This window comes from Argopecten irradians, chromosome 5 (genome assembly GCF_041381155.1).
Source record: "Argopecten irradians isolate NY chromosome 5, Ai_NY, whole genome shotgun sequence".
Classification (NCBI taxonomy): domain Eukaryota; kingdom Metazoa; phylum Mollusca; class Bivalvia; order Pectinida; family Pectinidae; genus Argopecten; species Argopecten irradians.
Genome location: NC_091138.1, coordinates 40,711,788 through 40,736,370, shown reverse-complemented (window position 1 = coordinate 40,736,370; position 24,583 = coordinate 40,711,788). Strand labels below are relative to the sequence as shown.

The 24,583-nt window shown below is 34.6% G+C and overlaps 2 protein-coding genes across 6 annotated transcripts in view; one reads left to right on the top strand and one right to left on the bottom strand.

The window, feature by feature from the left end:
• Positions 1-24,583, bottom strand: part of LOC138323854 (exportin-6-like) — a 603,808-nt gene that overhangs the window by 71,323 nt on the left and 507,902 nt on the right. The window lies entirely within an intron of this gene.
• Positions 11,452-24,583, top strand: part of LOC138323852 (calcium-dependent protein kinase C-like) — a 156,000-nt gene continuing 142,868 nt past the window's right edge. For 4 of the 5 annotated variants that reach the window (XR_011208598.1, XM_069268746.1, XM_069268748.1 and 1 more), the window contains exons 1-2: positions 11,452-11,680; positions 11,861-11,892. Coding sequence is in view for 4 of the 5 variants with exons in the window: in XM_069268746.1 (XP_069124847.1) it covers positions 11,541-11,680; positions 11,861-11,892 (172 nt within the window). In the remaining variant the exon portion in view is untranslated. The remainder of the gene's footprint in view (positions 11,681-11,860; positions 11,893-24,583) is intronic. The other variant, XM_069268749.1, reaches the window with a different exon arrangement.

Here is a 24,583-nt window from a genome sequence, read left to right as displayed (position 1 = left end):
AGGAGCTGGTTCATGGAAGCTGATACTCGCGCGTGGTACAGACCGCGTTACGTCCTGATGCGCCGAATCCAGGCAGACAGATCATTGCCGTCGAACTGACTGATCCCTGACAAGGCCATTGAAGGGAAGGGGACAAATATATACAGACCTCATGGAAAAGTGCAGACAGCGAAGGTGCCGCACTGCAGGGGATTATTTGTACTCGGGAAGGCACGGAAGACGGCAGTACGCAGACTTACAAAGGCTGTGGAACGTACATACTGCTGGCTGTGGAACGTGCATACTGCTGGCTGTGGATCAGACGGGAAGAAATGGACTAAGAAGACAGCCATATGTAAATACTAAGTTGACATCCACCATCACGAGGACGTTCAGGGACTATTGTTGAAAGTCTATTGACTGATGAACTCGGCTGGTGATGTCAATGTATACGCAGTACTCCGACTCATTAAAGATGTTATTAATTATTTAAACAATAATTGGTGTTCAATCGTGTATATGTATGTCTAATTAACACAAAAAAATAATATATTTTTGTTATTTTGCCTTTGGTGCATGCGCAATCAGTAAATCATTCCATAAAGGATATAGTGACACGGATTTTTTTCGGGATGCAATTAATTATTTTTCATATTTTCAACTTGAAGTAAAATTAGAAGCTCAAACTTTTCAATGGTGATAATGGTGTAAAGTAAGTAACTTTTGTAACTAAAGAAAAATGCTAAATCGTCTGTTGCTGTTTTTAATAGTGAAAAAATACCATTTGTCAGCGGTAGAGCAACTTTAAGATGTGAGGTTAAAATGCCTTTTAATATAAGTGTATAAACGATCAATGTTTCATTGCACTAAAAAGAATAAAACAAACAAAAAATATACGTTTGGTACGGTATATACTGTACTATCAAAGTCAAACGTGATAGTTGTTTTTAAAAAGAGAGATAGAAAAAAACGTCTGTTCCACAGGCATCAGGATACATATTCTCGCTAACGCTCGGTAATTAGTACGACGACGGAATACATAAGACGACCCGTGTTTTAACATGTAACCTATTTTAATTAATTGTTTATCAGGTGAATGTAAGTGTATTAACGGTAAGTTACATGTTATTATTGCGACTCTACAAAATGATCATCATGCAGTTCCCATTTTAAAAAATAAATAAAAGCCGTCTCGGAAAGGTAGTGGAACTTTAACGGTCGCTCCAGCAACAGTCGATATTTCCGCTAATATTAGATACTATACATGTTTGCCATCCAGAAAACACTTTTGTTTGAATATTTACCGTGATGGGTAGACTCTAATATTGAAACGGAAAATATGATATTAAGATCATGATATCATATACATGGTAGGTATATGTGAAAAAATAATGTCATATCAATTTCCCAGATAAGGAATTAACCTTAGGATGGAATTCAGTTTAAAAAATGAAATGTTACAATAAAATATCAGATGATTGAATTGTTGTTTTGGTGTACGAGACGTGATGTATGTATATGAACGACGATTATTTGTTGTAATATAGTTATAGAACGAATATACGTACCCGGCCTACTATACCTTTCGGCCGGGTACGAATTGGTCCCTGTGTGTCGTAGTGGAGCACTGCCTCCGAAAATCACTCGGGCACAGTTTTCTATACTTTTTTGTCGGTTTTCGATTATCTTATGCGTATACATGCATTTATATATTATTTTTGTCCAAACCAAACATAACTACCATTCTTTATATCTACCGTACCGTTCACAAGACGTTAAATTCACAATTTGTGGACTTGCCGTATAAATTCCCTTCAGAAAGACCTTCATATGTATTTTGTAAAAAAAAATAATGCCTCAATGAGAATTTGATATTTTATGTGGTTCAGTTATATTGCCGAGTAGTTAAGCAATATCAAACAAGTACGATATAATGCAAACAGACGTTTTATAATGGTTTGCATAATCATTACTTTGCTCCATTAGCAGTAATAGGCACCAATTGTAGCTCTAAAGACGACATCATTTTCTGTCCAAAAGTCTTTTGAGCTACAATATTGCAGCTAATATAGTTATAGTGACAATGGGCCTCCCTGCACCCCTCCCCCATTCACATATTATCTAAATATCGTGAGTCAACTCAATTTACCTATCATTGAGGGCCGTTGTATATTTGAATATCGTGAGCTTGTACGATTTTGTCCCATACAAGCAGAAATATCAATACCATAAATTGAGGTTTATTTCTCAAATGCATAATATGTATCAATATCTTAAAGATGATAAATGTTTAGCCAAGGTATTCAATCATCGTAATAAAGCACGCGTTTGTCTGTCATTTCAAATATATCTATATATATTGTAAATCTGACAAGTTCATGCAAACATTCATTACATTTTCATATTATATAGGCCTATAGGGTGTATACTTTGTCATGTTGTAGATACATGTACATGTATATAACAAAACGATGAAAAATTATTGAAATTAACAAATAAATATGTAGGTTTCAGTTGCATTGGTTGTATTTCGTAAGCGCTTTTTTTGTGGAAATTCCAGTAGAAAACAGCTAGCAAGCCTTCAACAAAATGAACACTTATAGGCCTTGCGACCCAGAACTGATAAGGCCGAAGAGGTTTCTGTCTGTAGGTGGGGCGCTAGAAATTGTACACACCTTAGTCTATAAAAGCGGCAGTTTCTGTTCCTGTTCAGCGCCCAGCGCCCAGCGCTCAGCGGTGGAAAAGTAGGAGTGGAACGACTGGTTCGTCCGTTGTCAGTCTTGATAATGTGACCGGATGGGACGTACTATTCTATGTATTTTTGCTTCAGTGGGATTGCACTATAAAATGGGCAGACGTTACAAAGAGTCACAACGCGAACACAAACCACAGTCTCCCAAAACCATATACACAATTCATACACGAAACACACCGCATATACACGAGAAGGACGTTATTGAAAACTTAATCAGCCAGTCAATATTCACATGTATTCACTGCAACCACTCATCGGTCATCTACATTCGGCAGGTGTATATGGCAAAATTATGGCTTGTTCCTGTGGAGTGTGAATTAATTGGTCTGTGTAGGGAATTACACACGCCTCGTCAATTATAGAATACACTCATGGCGTGTAAATTGATAGTCGTTACTTCTTCTCGAAACTTCGTCACATAACGCGGGCATTGAACTTCCGGTTCACTTGGAGTCTTATTGTCAAATCGAACGAGTTTCCATGACAAATGAATTCAGTACACAATCTCGTAATTTAGTTCAGATGTCCTTGGCATCGTATTCTACAACAAACCAGTCCACAATTCAAACGCAACTTGTCAATGTATTTTGTGCTTCACCAGCATGTGACACCCTTATATCCCTACAGCCTAATAGTCCGAAGGCCCGTTAGTCCGAAGGTCCAATCGTCCGAAGGCCCAATAGTTCGAAGGCCCGTTTGTCCGAAAATTAGTAAATATTGCAAGTTATATAGTTGTTAAAATTAACGTACAATTGTATTTTCACGAAAAAATTTTCCTGCACTTCTGATCTGACAATTTCTATGGACGGCAAGTTGTAATTTCTTCATGAAGCATTGCAAGGTCAAAATTACATCAAAATAAAATGTTTTTTTTGTTTTTGTTTTTTTTTTAATTTGCAACATTTCGTTGTTTATTATCATTTTCCATATCAAAGATATAGAGTCACATACATGTAAGTATACCTTAGAAAATTTACAACAAATATTTTGCATCGAAAACCGTAATAAACGTTTGTTTCATTTCGAATACTGTTCGCATATAAATTCCAGTTATATTATCTGATTTCGGACTAGTGGGCGTTAGGACTAATGGGGCTTCGGACTAACGTGCCCTTGGACTAATGGGCTTTCGGACTATTGGGTCGTAGGGATATAAGGCGGTCACCCATAAATGTGATGCAGGCCATACGTGTAAAGTGTATGAGGATGGATAAAGTGCGTTTCGGGTGAATAAAGTGCGTTGCTGTCACAGTCGTAGGTAATGTTACGTTCGGTGTGTTATGTACTTTTCGGATGAATAATATGTGCAGCGGACTGCACGTTTCGATTTTTTCCGGGTTAGTTATCAAATGTCAAACCTCTACTACTGGTTCGCTATAAACGAACAATCTACAGCAACTTATTTCTATCTTTACACTTGTGTGTGTTCATTTTTTTGAGTATATTAATGCCTCGTTGACTGTTTTATTTATTTTCATCTATTTATAAGGAAAATGAAAAACTTGATAGCTTGACTATCTAGTTTAAAAAAATATTAAATGTGTGTGTTTCCCGCACTAAGTACTGAATACAAAATTAGCGAACATGTGACGTTAAAGACTAAAATAGTTAAAATATCCATTGAATATGCTATTTCCGGTTTTTAATTTTTAAAGGAGTGGAACCGTTTTGTTTCCTTTTTTGCTAATTTTAAGAATTCTTACGTGGCTGTCTGTCTAGACGAACACAAAACAAAGTTTTTAAAATCTTCCTGCTCTTTTTATTTAAATGAGATCGACTGTCTCGATGTATGGCCACAAGGCTTATTTGGATACGTTCTTTGTGTGAGTAGATTTTCCAGCAAATTTTTATATACATTTAATAGATGTATAGGCAGACAATTTCTTTTCACATTTGGAGATTCAAAAATAATTTTTCCTGGTTTTAAAATGAAAACTAAATACACATTGTCAAATACAAACTGTTTTTGTAATTAAAGTTTTTGTTTTGCAAATACGGTAAAACCTGTCTTTAAAGGCCACCTAATGGACAAATAAAAATGGTCTGATTAAGAGGTGATCATTAAACAGAGGTGGTCGTTAGGGAAGGTATAACTCACAAATCTTCACAATTATGGTCAAAAATGCGTATCATAATTTGAAAGACTGGTAAATTCATATTGTGTAGTAGAAATAGAAGGAAAATTTCAAATAAACTTAATTTGGTTTGGCCTCCTCAATCATTTGAGATATATTCAAATGATGATGTAGCAGATGTAAGAAACTATATAACTTATACGCCACAGTAGAATTGGTTACGTTAGCTGTTTATATGACGTTAAACAAAATACAAACGATACCATTCCAAATCCCTAACTATGGTGGCTGAGTCCAGCTATGTTGCAATGTCGCACTGGCGACCTCGTCATGCCGAAGAGCGACAATTCACGACAGTGCGCCATGTGAACAGCGACAGTATGCCCGAGCATTTGTCGCTTGCATGACAGAGTCGCCAAAGCGACAGTGCGACATGGCCAAAATCAGCCGCCATAGCTGTTATTATTTAAAAGTTTCCGGCAATCTTCGGAAATATTGCCGAAAATTTCCCCGATATGTTGCAATTGATGGAAAAGGAAGCAATTTCCACTTCTGATTGATCTAGCATGTAACATCCGTACAGCTCGCTAAATATTAGTTATTCATTTTAAAAAATAACTTCCACAAAGTTTTTTAAAGAAGAAATAAGGATATTTCGGTTTTTTAAATGCCATTTTAACACGATGCCACCTTCATTTATAAACGTTGTACATATGACATTTTCGAGCAGAGAGGTTAAAGCTGCTCCACCGCAGACAGAACATAAATGATATTCATCATTTGAACAATAATTGGTGTTTAATCGTGTATATATGTGTCTAATTAACACAATAAATAATATAAAATAATTTATTTCGCCATTGGTGCATGCGCAATCAGTACTTCATTCCATATAGGATATAGTGACACGGAATTTTTTCGGGATGCAATTAATTATTTTTCATATTTTTTTAACTTGAAGTAAAATAACAAGCTCAAACATTTCAATGGTGATAATGGTGTTAAGTAAGTAACTTTTGCAACTGAAAAAACCTACTAAATCGCCTGCTCCTGTTTTTGATAGAGAAAAAAAATACCATTTGTCAGCGGTAGAGCATCTTTAATATTATGAATATTGCATGGTGCTTACTCTCTACGACTTTGACTACACAGATGTTTGTGTTTTTTGCCGATTATACTCCTAAAGCGTCCGAGTCATTTACATGTACATTATGTAAGAGCGCTAGGTTAAGTTCTAAATACATGTAAACTGTACCGAATCATCACACTTCTGTGTCGAAGAGTTCAATTGTTGATGTTGGACATACGTACTTCCGGTTTTGTTGGCATGTGTGGCCAGTCGTTTTGAGGTCCTAATGATCACGGAAAGATAACATATATACATGTATACAGTTATTTACTGGGGTTGAGGGCAACAGATGATTTATTGGACCCGAAGACAAATTGTCGCCCGAGGCCATAGGCCGAGGGCAACAGTTTGAAATTGTGAGAGGGTCCAACAAATCAGCTGTTGCCCGAAAACCCAGTCGATAACTGTTTTGTTATACCCCCATTGTGACGTCACTCCGGTCAAACAGCACATTTTTAACGTTCGATTTTAACAGTTCTTTGGACCGCTCGACGGAACAGTTCGTATATTGGCATTTTTGTCAATAAAGTTTATACAGAAACTATTTTATAGGGATAAAACAATGTACATTTTGTACATGTAATAACGTATGCACTGACGTTTAAGCCTATAGGACCTTATTCAGTATGTATATCTGTGTCCAATATTCCCAGAGCTTCTGCTCTTCAAGAATTGTAAAGAAATCAGTTTAATCAAATATCTTTTGATTTCCTGCTATGTAGTTTTAAAGTAATTATCGGTAGTGACATTATCAAAATCGGCGTTCCTCTAAACTTTAAATTGCATTCCAAACATTAAAATGGCTTCCGCTATAGACCGTAGCCAACTATACCGATTCCGTTTACATAAGATTATATTTCAATATAAAATATCAGAATGATCCGGTTGTTGATTGATCAAGCTTTACAGCCTATATTTACAGCAAATGTGTTTTGTTTTATTTGCAATGCATTATGTATATGTATGTGAATGTCTCATTACATGTATGTATGTTTTGGAAGGCTGTGGTATATAAGGGGTGTGTGTTTTTGTCATTGTGTAACTATTGCCCTTTTATAGTACAGTCTTACTGAAACATACCGCGACAGCACACCCCATATATTAGCTTGATAAAGCCACGGCCAGGTTCAGGGGAGGTAATTTAGGCCAACCCATGTACATGGACTAAGAAGAAAAATGTCATCTTTTACATGGATGATATCGGTATACAATCAGATTGTAACGACTCTATAGAAAAATACTAATTCAAAATAGATATCTTATGGCATATTCTTCATCTTAGAAAGAGAAAATATCAGGAGGCTTTGCAAATTAATCAGTCAACGGAGATCGTGTGTTCATATCACTTTTTGAAACGATTGTTGTCGTGTTCTTCATGGTGGCGTTCTATGACCGTCGTTATTCTTGATTGAAAAAAAAAGTCAAATACTTTTGACATTTAAAAAAACACCTCCCTATCTAAATTAAGGGCTTTTCACTCGATCAATATTATCACCGATTTTCTGTATGTTCTGAAGGGTACTACAATAATACATTGAAAATCAACTAATGTTACGCCAGTTTTTAAAAAAGGTAATAAAAGTACTGTTTCGAACTATACACCTATATCTTTGGTAAGTGTTGTTGGGAAATTAATGGAAAGGTGCATTTTAAAACAAATTTTCATTTTTTTAGGGACAAAGATTTTTTCACTAAAAGTCAGTCAGGTTTTACGCCTGGAGATTCTGCAACTAACCAATTATTAGACATTACAAACAAAATTTGGAGGGCTTTAGATTCGGGAAGGAAATTATAGCTGTATTCTGTGATATAAGCAAAGCATTCGATCGAGTTTGGCTTAGGGGTTTAATATTTAAATTGAAAAATCTTGGTGTGAAAACTATTTATCTGATACACATCAAAAAGTTGTAATTAACGATACTTCTTCTGAGACACATACTATTAAGACAGGTGTACCTCAAGGTTCAATTTTATGTCCACTCTTCTTTCTTGTTTATGTTAGTGATATCGTGAAATATATCAATTGTAAAATCAAATTGTTTGCTGATGACACTGCCTTGTATATAACAGTTGATAATCCTACATTTGCTGTTGATACCATTAATTATGACCTTTTAAAGATAAACGCATGGGCAAACCAATGGTTAGTACGTTTTAATTCAGAAAAAAACCCAGAATCATTATGATAGCTAGGAAAACAACACATAGACACTACGACTCCAAAACTATGAATAATACTAATGTATCAAATGTAAAATCCCACAAACATTTAGGAGTTGTATTAAATGAAGATGGTACATGGAAAAATCACATAGATTATATTTAAAAAAAAGTTTCTCCAAGGATAGGTGTCTTAAGAAGTTTAAGATATACTCTAGATAGGAACTCTCTCCAAACTATCTACTTTTCAATTATAAGACCGATTCTAGAATATTCTGATTTTGTGTGGGACAACCTACCAAATTATATATGCCAAAAATTTAGAAAACATATACAATTGGAGGCAGCAAGAATAGTAACAGGTGGTAACAAATTATCTAGTATAAGTCCATTATATAAAGATTTAGACTGGGAAAAAATTATCAAAAAGAAGAGAAAATCATAAAAGTTTGCAGTTCCACAAAATGTATCATGGTAAAACTCCAGATTATCTATCACGTATAATTCCAAATAAGGTATCAGAAGGTCATATGTATAATACTAGACATTCAGACAATTTACAGCTATTAAATTGCAAAACACAATTTTATAAAGATTCTTTTTTAAATTCTTCAATTAAACTATGGAATGCATTACCAGTAGAAATTCGTGAAAATCCGTCGAGTGGCATAATTAAACGCTTTTTGCAAAAAAGTATAAATAAACCCCATTATATTTTAACTCAGGAGTTAGAAATCTTCAAATTTTACACACTCGTTTAAGACTTAAATGCAGTAATCTCAAACAACATTTATATATAAGAAACTTAGAAGATAGTCGACTTTGTACCTGTGGTTTAGTCGAAACTAATCATCATTTTTTATTATTATGTTCTAACTATACTATAACTAGACAAAATACACTATACATCAATTAGATATAATTCTTACCGAAAAAAAACCCCTTTACTTTCGGGAGATGATAGCTATTCAATACAAAAAAAACCGAAGAAATATATCTAGCAGATTATACCTATATCAAATTAAGTAAACGATTTTGTTGAAGTGTAATTTCATTAATGTGGTTAATATTGGCTTTTTATTAATAACACTTTATACCAAATTTTAATAGAAATATGAATCCATTTTCTTATATTGTAATCACCACATGTATGCTCATTGTATGTATTTATCTTGTATTCACCACATGTTTCTATGTACACGTATTTTTCTATATTTAATATTTTTCTGCGTTAAACTTTCTTTATACATATCTTGTAAAAGGTGTTTCCAGTGCCGAACTGGCTTAATATTTCAGGGAAAGGAATTAAATAAGCTTTAAGCTTCTTTTCCGATCCCGAAATGTGTTTATTTACTGTATCATATGTATCATTATATGAATAAAATACTGTTTAAACTAATCTGTGTAAGTTTCCAATGTTTATTCTGCAATCGTTGCGTCTAGACTGGCGTCCAGTTTATTATACAATTCACAATAACGAATGGACAATATTATATACAGTGCTTATATGATAAAAAACCACCAAACATCAGTTGTTTGTTGAGGAGACTGAAACTCAGTTTCCAAAATTGCAAAAAAAGAAAAGACACCCCCCCCCCCCCCCCCCCGAAAAAAAAAGCAAAAAAAAAAAAAAAAATAATAATAATAATAAAATAAAACGCAACCCCGGATTACAAAAGAATTTCTTAAAGATGCTACACTGCGGACAATTTTTTTTTTCTCTATCAAAAACAGGAACAGACGAATTAGTATTTTTCTTCTGTTGCAAAAGTTACTTACTTTACACCATTGAAAAAATATCAGAAATAATTAATTGCATCCCGAAAAAAAATCCACAAAAAATTATTTCATGCGATTTGATTGTTTTTATATAGATTAGACATATATTTACATGAGTATCGTTTATGCTCTGTCGGCGGTGGAGCATCTTTAAGTACATGTATATATGTTACTTTTACTTATTGACGCTGCTTGCACTTTGGAAACCTTGTATACCCTAAATAATGAGATTAGAGACGAACCAATCAAATGTATGTCACTCGCCGATAAATATTTAGGCTGCATGACCATATTGTCCATTGCGCATGGCAAACAAACGTCCAAACCTACATGTTGCTGTTCAGCTTTACGTACGTAAACGTTTCCCCACAGGGTATTGCGAATAAGGCACACCTGTGCGATATCTTGGTGTGAACTCAAAATTATATTACACATACATTTATAAGAATACTATATATTGTCCACTGTTTGTCCGAACTCATTCATTATGGATAAAAAACATGTGGTCATTTTTACACCTAACTACTTTTGTTTCCCTATCTTATCGTTAAAGATGCTTGATCTATTTCTACCAGAAATTTATATTTCTGTTTCTACATAAATCAAGTAGAATATAAAAAAAATCAATGACATCGGTTTGGATACCCATTGGAATAATTAGGGAGACATAAAAATGAATCTGATATCTGACGAATATAAAATGTAGCTTCAGGTATGATAATTTTATATATAAAAAGAACTATTCCATAAGAACTCTGAATTCCTACAATCGTTCAACCGATGAATGGATTTTTTTTATCAAAAACAGGAACAGAAGAATTCGTGTTTTTCCTCTGTTGCAAAAGTTAGTTCTTTTACAAAATTATCACCATTGAAAAGTTTGAGCTTCTTATTTTACTTCAAGATAAAAAAAAAGATAATTAATTGCGTCCCGGAAAAGTCCATAGAACTATCCCCTATATGGAATGAAGTACTGTTGCGCATCCACCAAGAGCAAAACAAGTTACAAATGCATTTTTACCATTTTAAATTATTTCTTTTGTGTTAATTAGACCAGGAGCATATACACGAGTAATCTTTATTGCTGTTCAAATGATGAGTATCGTTTATGCTACATGTATATGTCGGCGGTGGAGTATCTTTAATTAGTCCCTAAAATTACCGAATAATAAAAAGAAACAGACTCTGAGATAAATATCATATACTATAATTTCACATGCTACCAAATCCAAAGATTATTTAACAAGTATCACTTACAAAATTCATGGAGAAATCTATTTGACCCGGATAAAATATATGCGAAAAATGTACCATATATAATGTGATTAATACGCCATTGTTTAACGACAGTGAATACTAATTAGAACAGTTTCCTCCCGGGATGCTTGATTATCTGGTAAATGAATCGCTTAAAGCTATGTAGCTAGCCAAGCGTGACGAATAGATTAATTAATAATGCTTATATGTAATTTTCTTGAATTAGATATACGATGATGTGTATTGAATACCCTACAGTGTAAACGTGACAGTTAGTGTGTATTCCACGCTGTGATTCCAGACAGAGTTGTTTCCTCTTTCTGCAATAGCGCTGAGCATCACATATATAGGCCCGGAATCGAGTATTGTCAGCCGTCGACATACAGTTCGCTCATTCTGTGTCAAAATGGCTGACGAAAAGGTGAAGGGAGTTCACCGTAGAGGAGCGTTAAGACAGAAAAATGTGCATGAAGTTAAGGATCACAAATTCGTACCGAGGTTCTTTAAACAGCCAACGTTCTGTAGCCATTGTAAAGATTTCATTTGGTAGGTTTATGTTCCGTGTGTAAACTTGCGGGCTACAATCTCAGCTCAGCGAATCCGTGTGTGTTTTGCTTGTAGTATTTTGATGTATTCGCCACACGCGTCTAGTTTTATGCGAATATAAAGTTGTCATGCTTTCTGGGGATATGTATTTAATTCGTGTGTACCTCTGTTTACTTTCAGGGGATTCGGAAAGCAAGGATTTCAGTGTAAAGGTAAGAGACATTTGAGTTTTGTTTTGATTCGTGCGTATGTGTGTGTGTTCCGGAAGTGAAATAGTTGCAGATGCTGATTGTAGCGATCTGACAAGCGATAAACTGCACGGTCACTTCAGCTCTTGGCAGTCCATCTAAACATTTATTGATTTCATACACACAGCGACATTAGTGTATTTGTTTAGCATTTAGTGGTTAATTTTATTTATATACTGGAGTTATTAATTATTATATAAAATGGATGTATTAATTAGCTTAACATACTGTTCTGGGAAATTAATTTGATGCGGATGAGAGAAACTTTAGTCACGCCAAAGCTGAGCATCAGATTAAATGGCGTTTCCACACTCAAGCCGGATTTTCTTACTTTATCTGTAATCTGATTTTAAACATGAGTCATGAAACAGCATGCATGAAAGGTGAACAGAACAACTGACTAATTAAAATGAAAAGCGTAGTAATTCCTTATAAAAGGTCGAATTTAATTAGTTTAATGGGCTTTTAGAAATTTGTTTTCAAATATGCACAAAACATGCTCTGGAGTTGAATGTCTTAATAAAAGTGAGGTTTATAAACAAAATGTTGAAATTCTGCAAACACGATGCATTTTATACTAGTTTTATCGACATTCCTGGAATTCTATATATCAGTTAATTAAGTCTTGTAAATATATGCAATTTGTGAGAGACAGAGTTAGTACATATAATTTGTCACTCGTCCTTGAAAACTAAATTAGAAATGGTACAGATTTTCTGGGGTTAGCGCATTTTCAATTTCTCCATTGACTGTAACATCTTAAAATGGATGATTACGTTAGAGGGGTCAGCTTATCAATGTCAGTTTTAAAGTAAAAAATGTAAGAATATGGTATTTAAGAATAAAATCAAGTGTACCTTGATTTTCCAGTTGTGTACTTTATTATGTAACTATTGAGAAGGGAGATAACTCTTAGACCCTTTCATAGTGTGCGCTTGGACAGGAGAGGGGGCTTATAGTTAAAAAAAGCCTTAATAGTTATAGTAAAGTTGCCTTCTGGATTTTGGAGAGTATTAAATTTTTTCGAATTTTTTTTCTAGTACAGTGAAATGTTTGTATAGATAATGGTGCAGGATCGGTTAATTAGTGTCAAACGAGCAGCTGGTAGGTCAATTAGTACAGCATCTGGTTATAGAGTTGGGGGTCCTGGGTTGGAACACTTTGATCCTTGGTAAGATAATTGAAAATCATGGATTCCTGTTGTTGTATATCGGTTGCTACCATCAAGTGTCATAAAATAATATTTCAATTTAATAACTGGTTTAATGCGTAATTAAGCAAGAATTTCAGAAAATAATTTTTATGGTGTTTATGTTATATATTAGTGTCGATCATTTCATACAAGGGGAATAACTCTTCAGGATTCCAAATTTTAATATTCATTCATTGTTCACCTTGGATGACACTCAGGTTTAACTGATCCATCCCTGAAATTTTATAATGGACTGGCCTATTCTTTCATTTAGAAGAGTCTAAATGTGTCTTCAGGGGTGAACATGCAGGTTAATTGTCCCATTTCTATGTTTGGAACAGATCTATATATAGACATTAAAGAGGAAAATAAGTTAATAATGTACTACATAAAAAATTGAAGTTATGTAAATTAAGACAGAAAATTTACCACGAGTAATTAATTTTGTATACCTAGTATTGTATCTGAAGCTATCATACGTACATTTTTAGGTGCACTAAATTAACTGAAAAATTCAATAAACTACAGCTGTATATCCACGACACTAAAAGTACGAGTATTGTTACTACACAAGGTTTTTCGTAAATATGTTATATATGTTCTAGTCTGTCAAAACAGTTTCTCAAATCAATCGATCTTGTTCGTTAGAAACATGCCATACTTTAAAAGGCAATATAAACTTATGCTCTGACTGGAAAATCATTGTCGGTATTCTGATTTATAAACCAATTGTCACTCAATATGCTGACTAATTTGAGAGTCTAGGGCCGTGATTTGGTTCTGTAAAAGCTATAAAAGTTGGAAATTGTTTTTTTATTGATTTTAGACATTCCATGTGTGAGCATTAAAAACAAGTGATTGATCATTCTGCTATATACATTTACTAATGATGTTGACCAGCTTGGTGATTAATGTATTTTCTAGCTGCTAGTCAATTCCATGTTTCTTTTAAATCTGACCCATCTAGAACAAATAGGACACTGCTATAAATCAATAATAGCATATTGATATATATGTTTTCCATTAGAGGTGAAAGTTTCAAGATAGTTTTTTTTTTCTGGCAATCAGCTTATCTATAGGTCACAGTAATTTTGGAGTTTCTGTATATCTCTTCTAAATTATACAATAATCAAATTCGAATGTATATTGCCTCATTCTGTTTTCTTTTACATAAATACAAAAATGTGTCTTTTATGTTTCTTAAAACTCTGAAGTTTAAAATTCTATTTATAATTTTTTCAACATATGAGATAAAATTTGAATTAAATGAATTAATGTTTTTCCTAAATCAAGTGTCTGCATGAGTAATATGTTAGAAAATGTGAAGGCTCACTTGATATGATAAAGTATAAGAATTTCTTGCTGACACCATTGCATATAAATGTTCTTGCTTAACTTTTTAATTTGTGATTAAAAACTTTCTTACGTAATTACATCCATGGTGATTGTATTAACTGAAGCCGTGATGGTGAAATGCCGCGGAGATCTCACATGGTCTTCAAAACACGTAATATATATATGGTAATCTTTTCATTTCTGTCTCTCAACTCTGACAATTGTGATTATATATACGGGAGGCTCCTTCAGGAAATAGTTGACATTATAAATATTGAAAGTGTTTTATACAGGTGCTATGAGAATGATAAGAATGACATTAGATGTGCGACTTAGGATCGTCGACTAACCTCTAGTTATGAAGCTGAGGCGTTGTGATAGACATGACTGCCAGCTTTACTGCCACATGGTCCCCAGGGGTACTGTAACGCACCTTCATGTGTTCATCATGAAGCTAGATTTTAATATTTCATGGAGCATTTTCTCCCAAGGAAATGACAACAAGATGGCGTAGGCTAATGGATAGAAGCTACGTATACTGTACGTCTTCCATCAGACTTTGTTTGTGTAGTGTAGGCTACATAACTGTGGTATATAAACAAATATTTGTTGGGTTTCGTTTTGTTATGCTATTTCTTTCACAATTACACTGCCATTTAAAAAAGGTGCTACTAATCAAATTATGGAGAAAGAAAGCTTCTGTGCAGAGAAAATCTACTTACTTATGGCTAATAGCTAAAGTAATTCTTTATCATAAAGGCCACAAACTTTCAATCCAGAGGCAATGGGCTAATGAATGTCAGACACATTAACCACTATGCTATCTTATAATCCTCCAGATTATCAATATAATATCATCTGTACACATTCTTAATTAATGATTCTTCTTTTTTAAATATTGATATTATTACACTATTGGCTGATTTATCCCTGAAAATCGAAATGAACTGTTCCAAGGCTTTGAACTGGAAGAGTTCATTGGCTAATTTAGGTAGTCCATATATTGTTTGAATATGGCTCTGATTACGAGCCTAGTTAAGTTGATTATAGTCCAATCAAATTTAAGAATGTTATAGATTTATGCTAAATAGTCTTGATGAATGTGACAGATCTCATTATCAATATTTATAAATCTGATATTATCACGGGCTGAAGGTTAATCTTGTGTAAACTAAGGTTAATGTTATCTCTGAAGAGCTACACGATTGTACAGGTTACAGTAAGGAAGTAAACACCACAGTTTCGCAGTGCACTTTTCACTTCTTAGTTATTCGATTCATTGCCAGCTTAAAATCATCATACCATATTTGACACAATAACCGCTCAGGGTGATTAAAATTAAAACATAGATTTCATATTTTTAGCCTGCATTTAATTTGAAGTAACTGAAATTAAAGCCTAAAAAAGAGGAGGGGCACTTTTAGGGATGGGTGCACTTATTGGGTCAAATACTCAAATATGGTAAAAGATATCATCTAGCATTTGAATAAGAAAAATTGCAATTGTGTAAAAATCGACAAAATAAAAAATATAATTCTTTATAAACACTAAAAACAATATCTTGAGAAATTTTGATTAAGTTTAATAATGTTAGGCCAGGTGCTGCATATCAGGCATAAAATGTCAAGGATTGATATCATTAATAGAACAAAAACAGCATTATCTTTCCATCAGCGTTTCTAAGCTACGGTGCATCATGATGAGCTTATTGTTAGATCTATAAGCTTTGAGGTTAATTGCTATTCATGCCATAATTTTGTCTCAATTCAAAATTAGCTGTCATTTCATTTAACTTTGTTTTAATGGGTTTAATTAAGCTATACTAATTGTCTTACCAGGTAGTTACTGAAATAACACTTTGACAGATTGGGAAGCCAAAATCTGTTTGAATTTTGGAAAGGTCATTTTGATTATTCAATCTTTAGTCACTGACATTTATATTCATCAATATGTTAAAATTGTTATATTACACTTATAAGGTAGTGACATATACTGCATTCAACCAAATAAGCACCTCTCCCCTCTTTTGAGACCTCAATTTCACTTGCTTTGTTAATTTCTCCATTTCATTTTATATATAAATTGATAAATGGCTCATAATTTAGTACAATGATTTTGTGAAAGATTAGTCCAAATTTGGTCCTAGCCCTTTCATTTGTCACCGTTTTTAACCGCCCTGCATGGGCACTTATTGGCTTGATCACGGTATGCAGAATGGTTATATCGAGGATATTTCATACAGCTTGTTTGATTCCTGCAGCATCTGATAAAAAGATTGCTCGTGTTTTTTTTTCTCCATTAATCACTCGTTGTGGTTTGATATTGTCATTGCCTTTACCTGGAAGCATGGTATATAGTACAAAATTTATCTGTATTCATGGTGTTGTAGTATAGTAAAATTTATCGATCAATTGTCTATCTAAATCTCTTGGTAGTTGACGCTAAAGAAAACATCACAATCAGGAATGTTTTCATTTCTATGGCTCACTAACTCTATCATATTCCAACAAACAAACTTGTCAACTGAAACTATTGCTTATTGAAGCAGTCATTTGGTCGGAGCAATATTGCATTAATTGCGATTGCTGGAAAATTTTCAGCCGTCCATGTTTTTGTTTAGCCCATAAACTCTTGTTCCATTACATTTGCACTCTTGTCTTCGAAAATAGTATTAACTGTATTCTATACTAGTTTCAAGAAGATAAAGTCGGAGAATTGTTGAAACATTAGACATCAACAGAGCACTGTGGTAGTCATTTGGTTAAGGTGTTCTGACATAACCTCTAGTTTGCTGGTTTGCAGTTGTCAGCTGGTACTGACTGTTGGTTGGTGGTTTTTCTTGGGATACTCTAGCTTTCTTACAACTGACCCTGGCTGTTAATAGGATGTTTGACCAACCAAACTATCCACAGAATCATTGAATGGTAAAGATGCTATTCTTTGTGTCGTAGAATATTTACGGTAATAAATACTGCTTGTTGAGAACATTTACGGTATTGCTGAGGTTGAGAATATTTATGGTAATACTGCAGATTGAGAATATTTATCATGTTGCTGGAGTTGAGAAATATCTACTGTAATGCTGAAATTGAGAATATTTACGGTATTGCTGAATTTGAGGATATTTACCATATTGCTGATAGCAAAAGATCTGTAATCTCCTTAGAAGTAAGCTAATTTTGTGTTTGATGTGGGGAGCTGACAAAACCTCTGGCTATCCACTGACTTGGATTATAGTTAGACCCACAAACATCCACTTTCCCTTCCACAGTCTCTATACTCAGTTGATCATTGTTTCCTGTGCTTTCTTGTTAGCCCATCAAAAATTTCATTGGAGTGTTATGGGCCCCTTTAATCGTCTATTAGTTCTTTAATGTATTTTGTTTTTACAGATAAATATGGTTTCGTTCAACATGGAACGTTGAAATTGTTTAGACCAAAGAACAAATATACTCTATTTGTTTTTCACGATTTCTGTATTTTGACAAAAAACATATTTAGCTTATAGTTATACAATTTCAGATATGATGATTTAGGAAAAAAATACAATTTTGAAGCATTTTACTTGTAGGTCACTGATAGTTGAATTTGATGCCGAATGTAAGGACTCCTTTTTCAAATATATTTCAATCATTTTTTTTAGATATTGACCTTAACCTTTAGTCAGATATCAGATATTCTGAAACATTTAAAGCAGCTTCTTCTCAACATCATATAGATAAAGAAAATTGCTGTAATATATAATGTTAATGTATCAAAGTATTGGATAGAAGAAAATAAGAAAGTTTTGTACAACATTGAAAATATACACATTGGTTACTTTGTCTAAAACCTCATGTGCTTTAAAGCCCCATGAACCTCTTGTTTTGGAATTAACATGAAAATTGATACTTTTGAAAGTGAATGGTAGTAGATAGATAATATATTAATGAATTGATTATGATATTGTTGTATCATTATATCATAAGAATATAATGTCTTTTAAGATTTTCAAATCATCCATTCTGTTTTCGGCTTGGTTAAATATGTATTATAACAATATGGGGCATTGATGAATGTGCCAACTACAGACCGTGATTAATGAATATCTGGTCTACGATCTGGTTTACGGATGATGGACGTGGTGCCTGATGTTGTAAGTGGTGACTGGATTTGTCAACAATGGCCACTGTAAGCAAACATTGCCACTAACGGTAATGTGGCTTGTCAACGGCCACACACTGTAGGCAAGCATTGCCACCAACTGTAATGTGGCTTGTCAGTGGCCACAAACTGTAGGCAAACATTGCCACCAACAGTAATATGGCTTGTCAGCAGCCACACACTGTAGGAAAACATTGCCACCAACGATAATGTGGCTTGTCAGCGGCCACACATTGTAGGAAAACATTGCCACCAACAGTAATGTGGCTTGTCAACGGCTACACACTGTAGGCAAACATTGCCACCAATGGTAATGTGGCTTGACAGCGGCTACACACTGTAGGCAAATATTGCCACCAACGGTAATGTGGCTTGTCAGCAGCCACACATTGTAGGCAAACATTGCCACCAATGGTAATGTGGCTTGACAGCCGCTACACACTGTAGGCAAACATAGCCACCAAAGATAATGTGGCTTGTCAGCGACCACAAACTGTAGGCAAACTTTGCCACCAAAGTTAATGTGGCTTGCAAGCGACCACACACGGTAGTAAGCATTGCCACTAATGTAAATGTGGCTCTTCTGTGGCTTTTAGATTATAGACATCTTTTCATCTTAATTCAGACATAGCACTTCCTGTATAGGGTCGCTATAATCAGTTATTTATTTGTGTGGTATATGCCTTTGTATCCACGATCCTTTTTTTCGTATTCTTTGTAGTAAAGAAGCTTTGCATGCAGCACTGTGTAATTTAGTAAAGTATCAAAAATATAAAAAAAAATCTACTGCTTTGTACTTTGAGCAGTTTACATTGTAATCAATCCTAACTTGTATACAGTTTTGACTTCAGTTAAATTGGTGATTCTAGACCACACTTTGTGTTGATTCCCTCATATACACAGGGTTGGTTTTGATTTGATATCGGCTCAAACATCACAAACAAATTTACACCACATTAAGTAGTCTAGGCAGGTGAGCGAGTGCTCCTAAAACCTGTTTACTTATCTTTATTACTTTCCTTTTAACTTGTTTAATGTTGTAAAACTCCCCCGCATTTTTATGTTTTGATTTCACATTGACTGGATAAATAGCTCACTAATTGGTATCCGGCCGTTGCTCTCACCCAGTAATTTATGTATTACTCCAGCGTTCCTCTAAACCTGGTACCATGGCTTAGCGGTTAAGGTGTCTGATATTTCTATCTTTGGGCCCCAATTTCAAACTCAATGTCAAAAGGGGCAACTGGTTGCCAGGTACTAGCCACAAGTTGATGGTTTTTGCTCTGATTCCTCTAGCTTCACATCTCCATTATTGCAATACAAAGCACAAATAACCACAAATTTATACATGTGCTTCATGTTTGAGAGGCTTTCCTGAAGGTTTGTTTGGTGTGACCTTGACCTTAAACTTTCTGTACTGTATTTTAAGATTGCAGTGATATATACCTAGTAGTTAGGATAAATTTTTATTAGCCATGTTTGGACCGACCCCATAAATAGTCACTCCACAATTATGTATGTATTCTCTGACAGCTAGAGAGATTTAAAATGAAAGATTGTCGCTGGCAGTTTAATTATACTTACAAATGTCCTTTACTGAATTACATACACTCTGTATATATATATAATAATAATAAAGTTGACTCGTGGAAGGTGATCTTCATAAAATGCTTATATTCTCATCAGGGAAATTCCCCAGCACTTTTAAGCTATCATAATATGTCATGCTTATTTTCCTGTTAATAAAATATATCGCTATTCAATTCTTTGATGTTTCTGTCTTAGTTATTCTCCGTAAATCTTGCTACCAAGATATTTTCTCATATCTCGTCTGTGTTTGAGGATTTTCTGTTGTAAGGAAAACTGTGTCTTAGCCAAGACGTGCCGTGCATGGTCTTAAAACCAAAAAAAAATTGCCCTTGATTTGGATGGAATTGGAGTATCCAGCAATTTGAGAAATGGTGACTTTTCTCTCTGTTAGTGTATAACTTGGGTAGGGTATATTACTAGTGTTGGTTCATTAGTTTTTGTTCTATATTTAAAATCAATGTTATATCTGTACTTTCACATCAACACACACATTCTACCATAAGTACACTCCATGTTTTACATCATTTTTGACTTGTACCTCATGGCGTCTGTTAAACATTGGGTAATTCTGTCTGGTGGTAGGGCTTTTCCTCACATGTTGTCATTTTTGTATATAGCAATTCTAAATTAAAAAAGTTATAACTAATTCGTTAAATCCAGGATATAATACTAATTAGCAAACTTAAAAAAGCCCAAGTGATTATCAAAAAATCTGTTTACTCAATAACTTACAGAGGAAAATTATTTCCTTTAAACCATATGTGACATAATGCTAGTGCTGCCTTTCATATTGTAGGTACACAAAAAGTTGTAAACATCCCCCAAATAAAAAGATAGATCTGCCAGTGGAATATTGACAGTCTTTCTCAGAAAAGCAAAGTCAGGACGTTATCAGTACTAAGCAATATGAACGTCTTCGTGATAAATTTAACATTGGAAGGTCGTTCAGATTTTGCCTCGAGCCGTGTTCTATGATCGGTTAATGGATGACATGATTGTTTTGTGAAATAATGGTCTTTGTGACAATTGCCCCCAATTAATGGATTTATATATGCATGGACGACACAATTCTGGCAGTAAAAATCTTCCTCAAATAGAATACATAATTACATAGATATCTGGCTCGTGATTGAGTTACACGCCTGTAATGGTGGTTGTACACATAGGTTTAGGTAAATGTTATAAATATTTTATGAAGTTTTACAATCTGTGTAATTAGTTAATTATTTTATTACTTTTATGATCGTATCTAATTAACAATCTTCTGTTAGCATATAAGTGGCGCTGTTTACTACAGTTGTTTGACCGCACAACCGCACAACATTACTTGATGTGCGCACGATGTATGCACGATGTGCATTCTGTGCGGTAGGAACTGTGTTCTGGGCGATAGTTAACGTGGTTGATATAAATTTAGGAATTCAATTTTATTGAGTAAACAAGCGAAATTATGATGGGATTTTTATTTCTACTGCATTGAAGAATTGGCAAATCTAAATGTGATAAATAAAGGATAGCCATTAAATAATAACTATGTATTTTGTTTTGTTTTGTTTATTTGACAATTTACGTACCTGCTGTAACTGCTAAACAGTCTAATGTACTGGCTAATTAGACCTTTACAATGTTGATTTTTAACATCTTTAATCTTTTTTTGTTTTCTATTGTTAACTTAACAATATTTCAGCTTTAAAATTTGATTGTATATAAATATAACTAAAACAAAAATATTTTAAAGCAAATCAGCTTTATTTATTAAAACCATTATCATGTGATCCCATTAAGAAATTACATTTAGATATAAAATTAACTATACACAAAATCGTTTGAAAGATTCATGTACAGTGTATATACGTACATGTACATATGCATGTAGCTTCATTTATTCTAGCTAGATTATAGGTGTTACCAGAAATTATATAGTATCTTAATATCTAATTATCTGGTTTTACGTACATTCATCCAGGTATTGACATCCTTTTCTATACTGGATGTGTTGGACTAGTACATGTATACCATATTTTTCCTAATGAGGGCGCAGGGCGCGGGTAAATGGCCAAAGGGGGCGCCGTTATTCGAGACTATTTTTAGATGTTTTTTTCTGAAACAGACTATAGTCATCTTGCTTTTAGTTTCGTATTTTTAGGTCATCTGACCCGAAGGGTCAGGATGACCTATAGTCGTCATGTTTCGTCCGTCGTCGTCCGCCGTCCGCTGTGCGCCGTGCGCCGTCCGCCGTGCGCCGTCCGCCGTGCGTTAACTTTTCACATTTTGAACTTCTTCTCAAGTTCTACCAGTGCGATATTGCTGAAACTTACATAAAATGACCCTGACATGGTCCCGACAAAGTGTTGTTATTTTTCGGGTCAATCCGAAATTCAAGATGGCCGCCACAGCCGCCATCTTGAAAACACATTTTGAACTTCTTCTCAAGTTCTACCAGTGCGATTTGGCTGATACTTGCATGAAACAATCCTGACATGGTCCCGACAAAGTGTTGTTATTTTTCGGGTCGATCCGAAATCCAAGATGGCCGCCACATCCGCCATCTTGAAAACACATTTTGAACTTCTTCTCAAGTTCTACCGGTGCGATTTGGCTGAAACTTGCATGAAATGATCCTGACATGGTCCCGACAAAGTGTTGTTACTTTTCGGGTCGATCCGAAATCCAAGATGGCCGCCACAGCCGCCATCTTGAAAACACATTTTGAACTTCTTCTCAAGTTCTACCAGTGCGATTAGGCTGAAACTTGCATGAAATGATCCTGACATGGTCCCGACAAAGTGTTGTTACTTTTCGGGTCGATCCGAAATCCAAGATGGCCGCCACAGCCGCCATCTTGAAAATACATTTTGAACTTCTTCTCAAGTTCTACAGGTGCAATTAGGCTGAAACTGGCATGAAATGATCCTGACATGGTCCCGACAAAGTGTTGTTATTTTTCGGGTCGATCCGAAATCCAAGATGGCCGCCACAGCCGCCATCTAGAAAAACACATTTTGAACTTCTTCTCAAGTTCTACAGGTGCGATTAGGCTGAAACTGGCATGAAATGATCCTGACATGGTCCCGACAAAGTGTTGTAACTTTTCGGGTCGATCCGAAATTCAAGATGGCCGCCACAGCCGCCATCTTGAAAACACATTTTGAACTTCTTCTTAAGTTCTACCGGTGCTGTTTGGCTGAAACTTGCATGAAATGATCCTGACATGGTCCCGACAAAGTGTTGTTACATCTCTGGTTGATCCCAAATCGAAGATGGCTACCATGACACTATATCTAATTAATTTCCTACATGTTAAGGCCCTTTGGCCTCTTGTTTGAAATAAAATTTGTTGAAAGAAATTGAAAATGATCCTGACATGGTCCTGACAAATGACACCATATGAAATTAGATTTACTATTGCCAAGGTAGTCAGATGACCGTTAAGGCCCTTTGGGCCTCTTGTTTCTGAAACTTACTATAACCAACTTACGTTTTGAAGTCAAGTAAGTATTGAAATTACATAATTTTGAAGAAATGTATGCACCAGAAGTATTAAGTATCAGATTGATGTGAAACAGTATTTTTTTAGCATCTGCAAAGACAAATCGTCACAATCTGGCACAAAAATTGTATGAAATTAGTTGATTTTTTCAGCCAAAAAAGTGGGGGCGCCCTTGTTAGAGGAGGCGGTCTTAATAGGGAAAATACGGTATATGTATACCTGAGCCAGGACATTAGTTAAATTGAAGGTAAAACAATTCATGGTCAGAGGGCAGAATTAGTGTCAGAGCAGACACATTCAGTAGCACATATATACATATATACCTATAATACATATATATATATATATTGTAGGTAGGTTTGGGTGGGGCTGGGGTATAATGGAGCCCATTGAGTATTGTCTCAAAGCATGTTTGAAATACACATATACATGTACATACACAGCAGTTCTTGGAATGTTGTGCGGTCACACAACTGTACTAATAAAGCAAGCAAAACTTTTGAAACATTTCTGTATCTTGTCTTTGGTAGTTAATGCCCTTGATTGGGTGTTAAAATGTACAAGATGTACGTGTTGCTAATATTGCATGATCGTAAATGCGACTAAATATTGGATCTATTATTTTCTTTTTAACTGACTTTCTTCTTCCTAGTTTTTCTCTTGAGACTACCTTATTATTTGGCATTGAATTGAGCATTGTAGTTTTCATCATAGGTTTGCCAATTGTCGGTGATCGATGTCTGTGGAAGCATGTTTCACTGAGATTGATTTTGAATGTCTTCTTTAAGCTTCTATATATATATATATACATAGAGATTTGTCTCAACCCTGCTTAAATAATTTTGTCCTTTATATCTTCCTGAATTGTCCTAATTCCTTATTCATTTCACTACTACAAAGCCTTG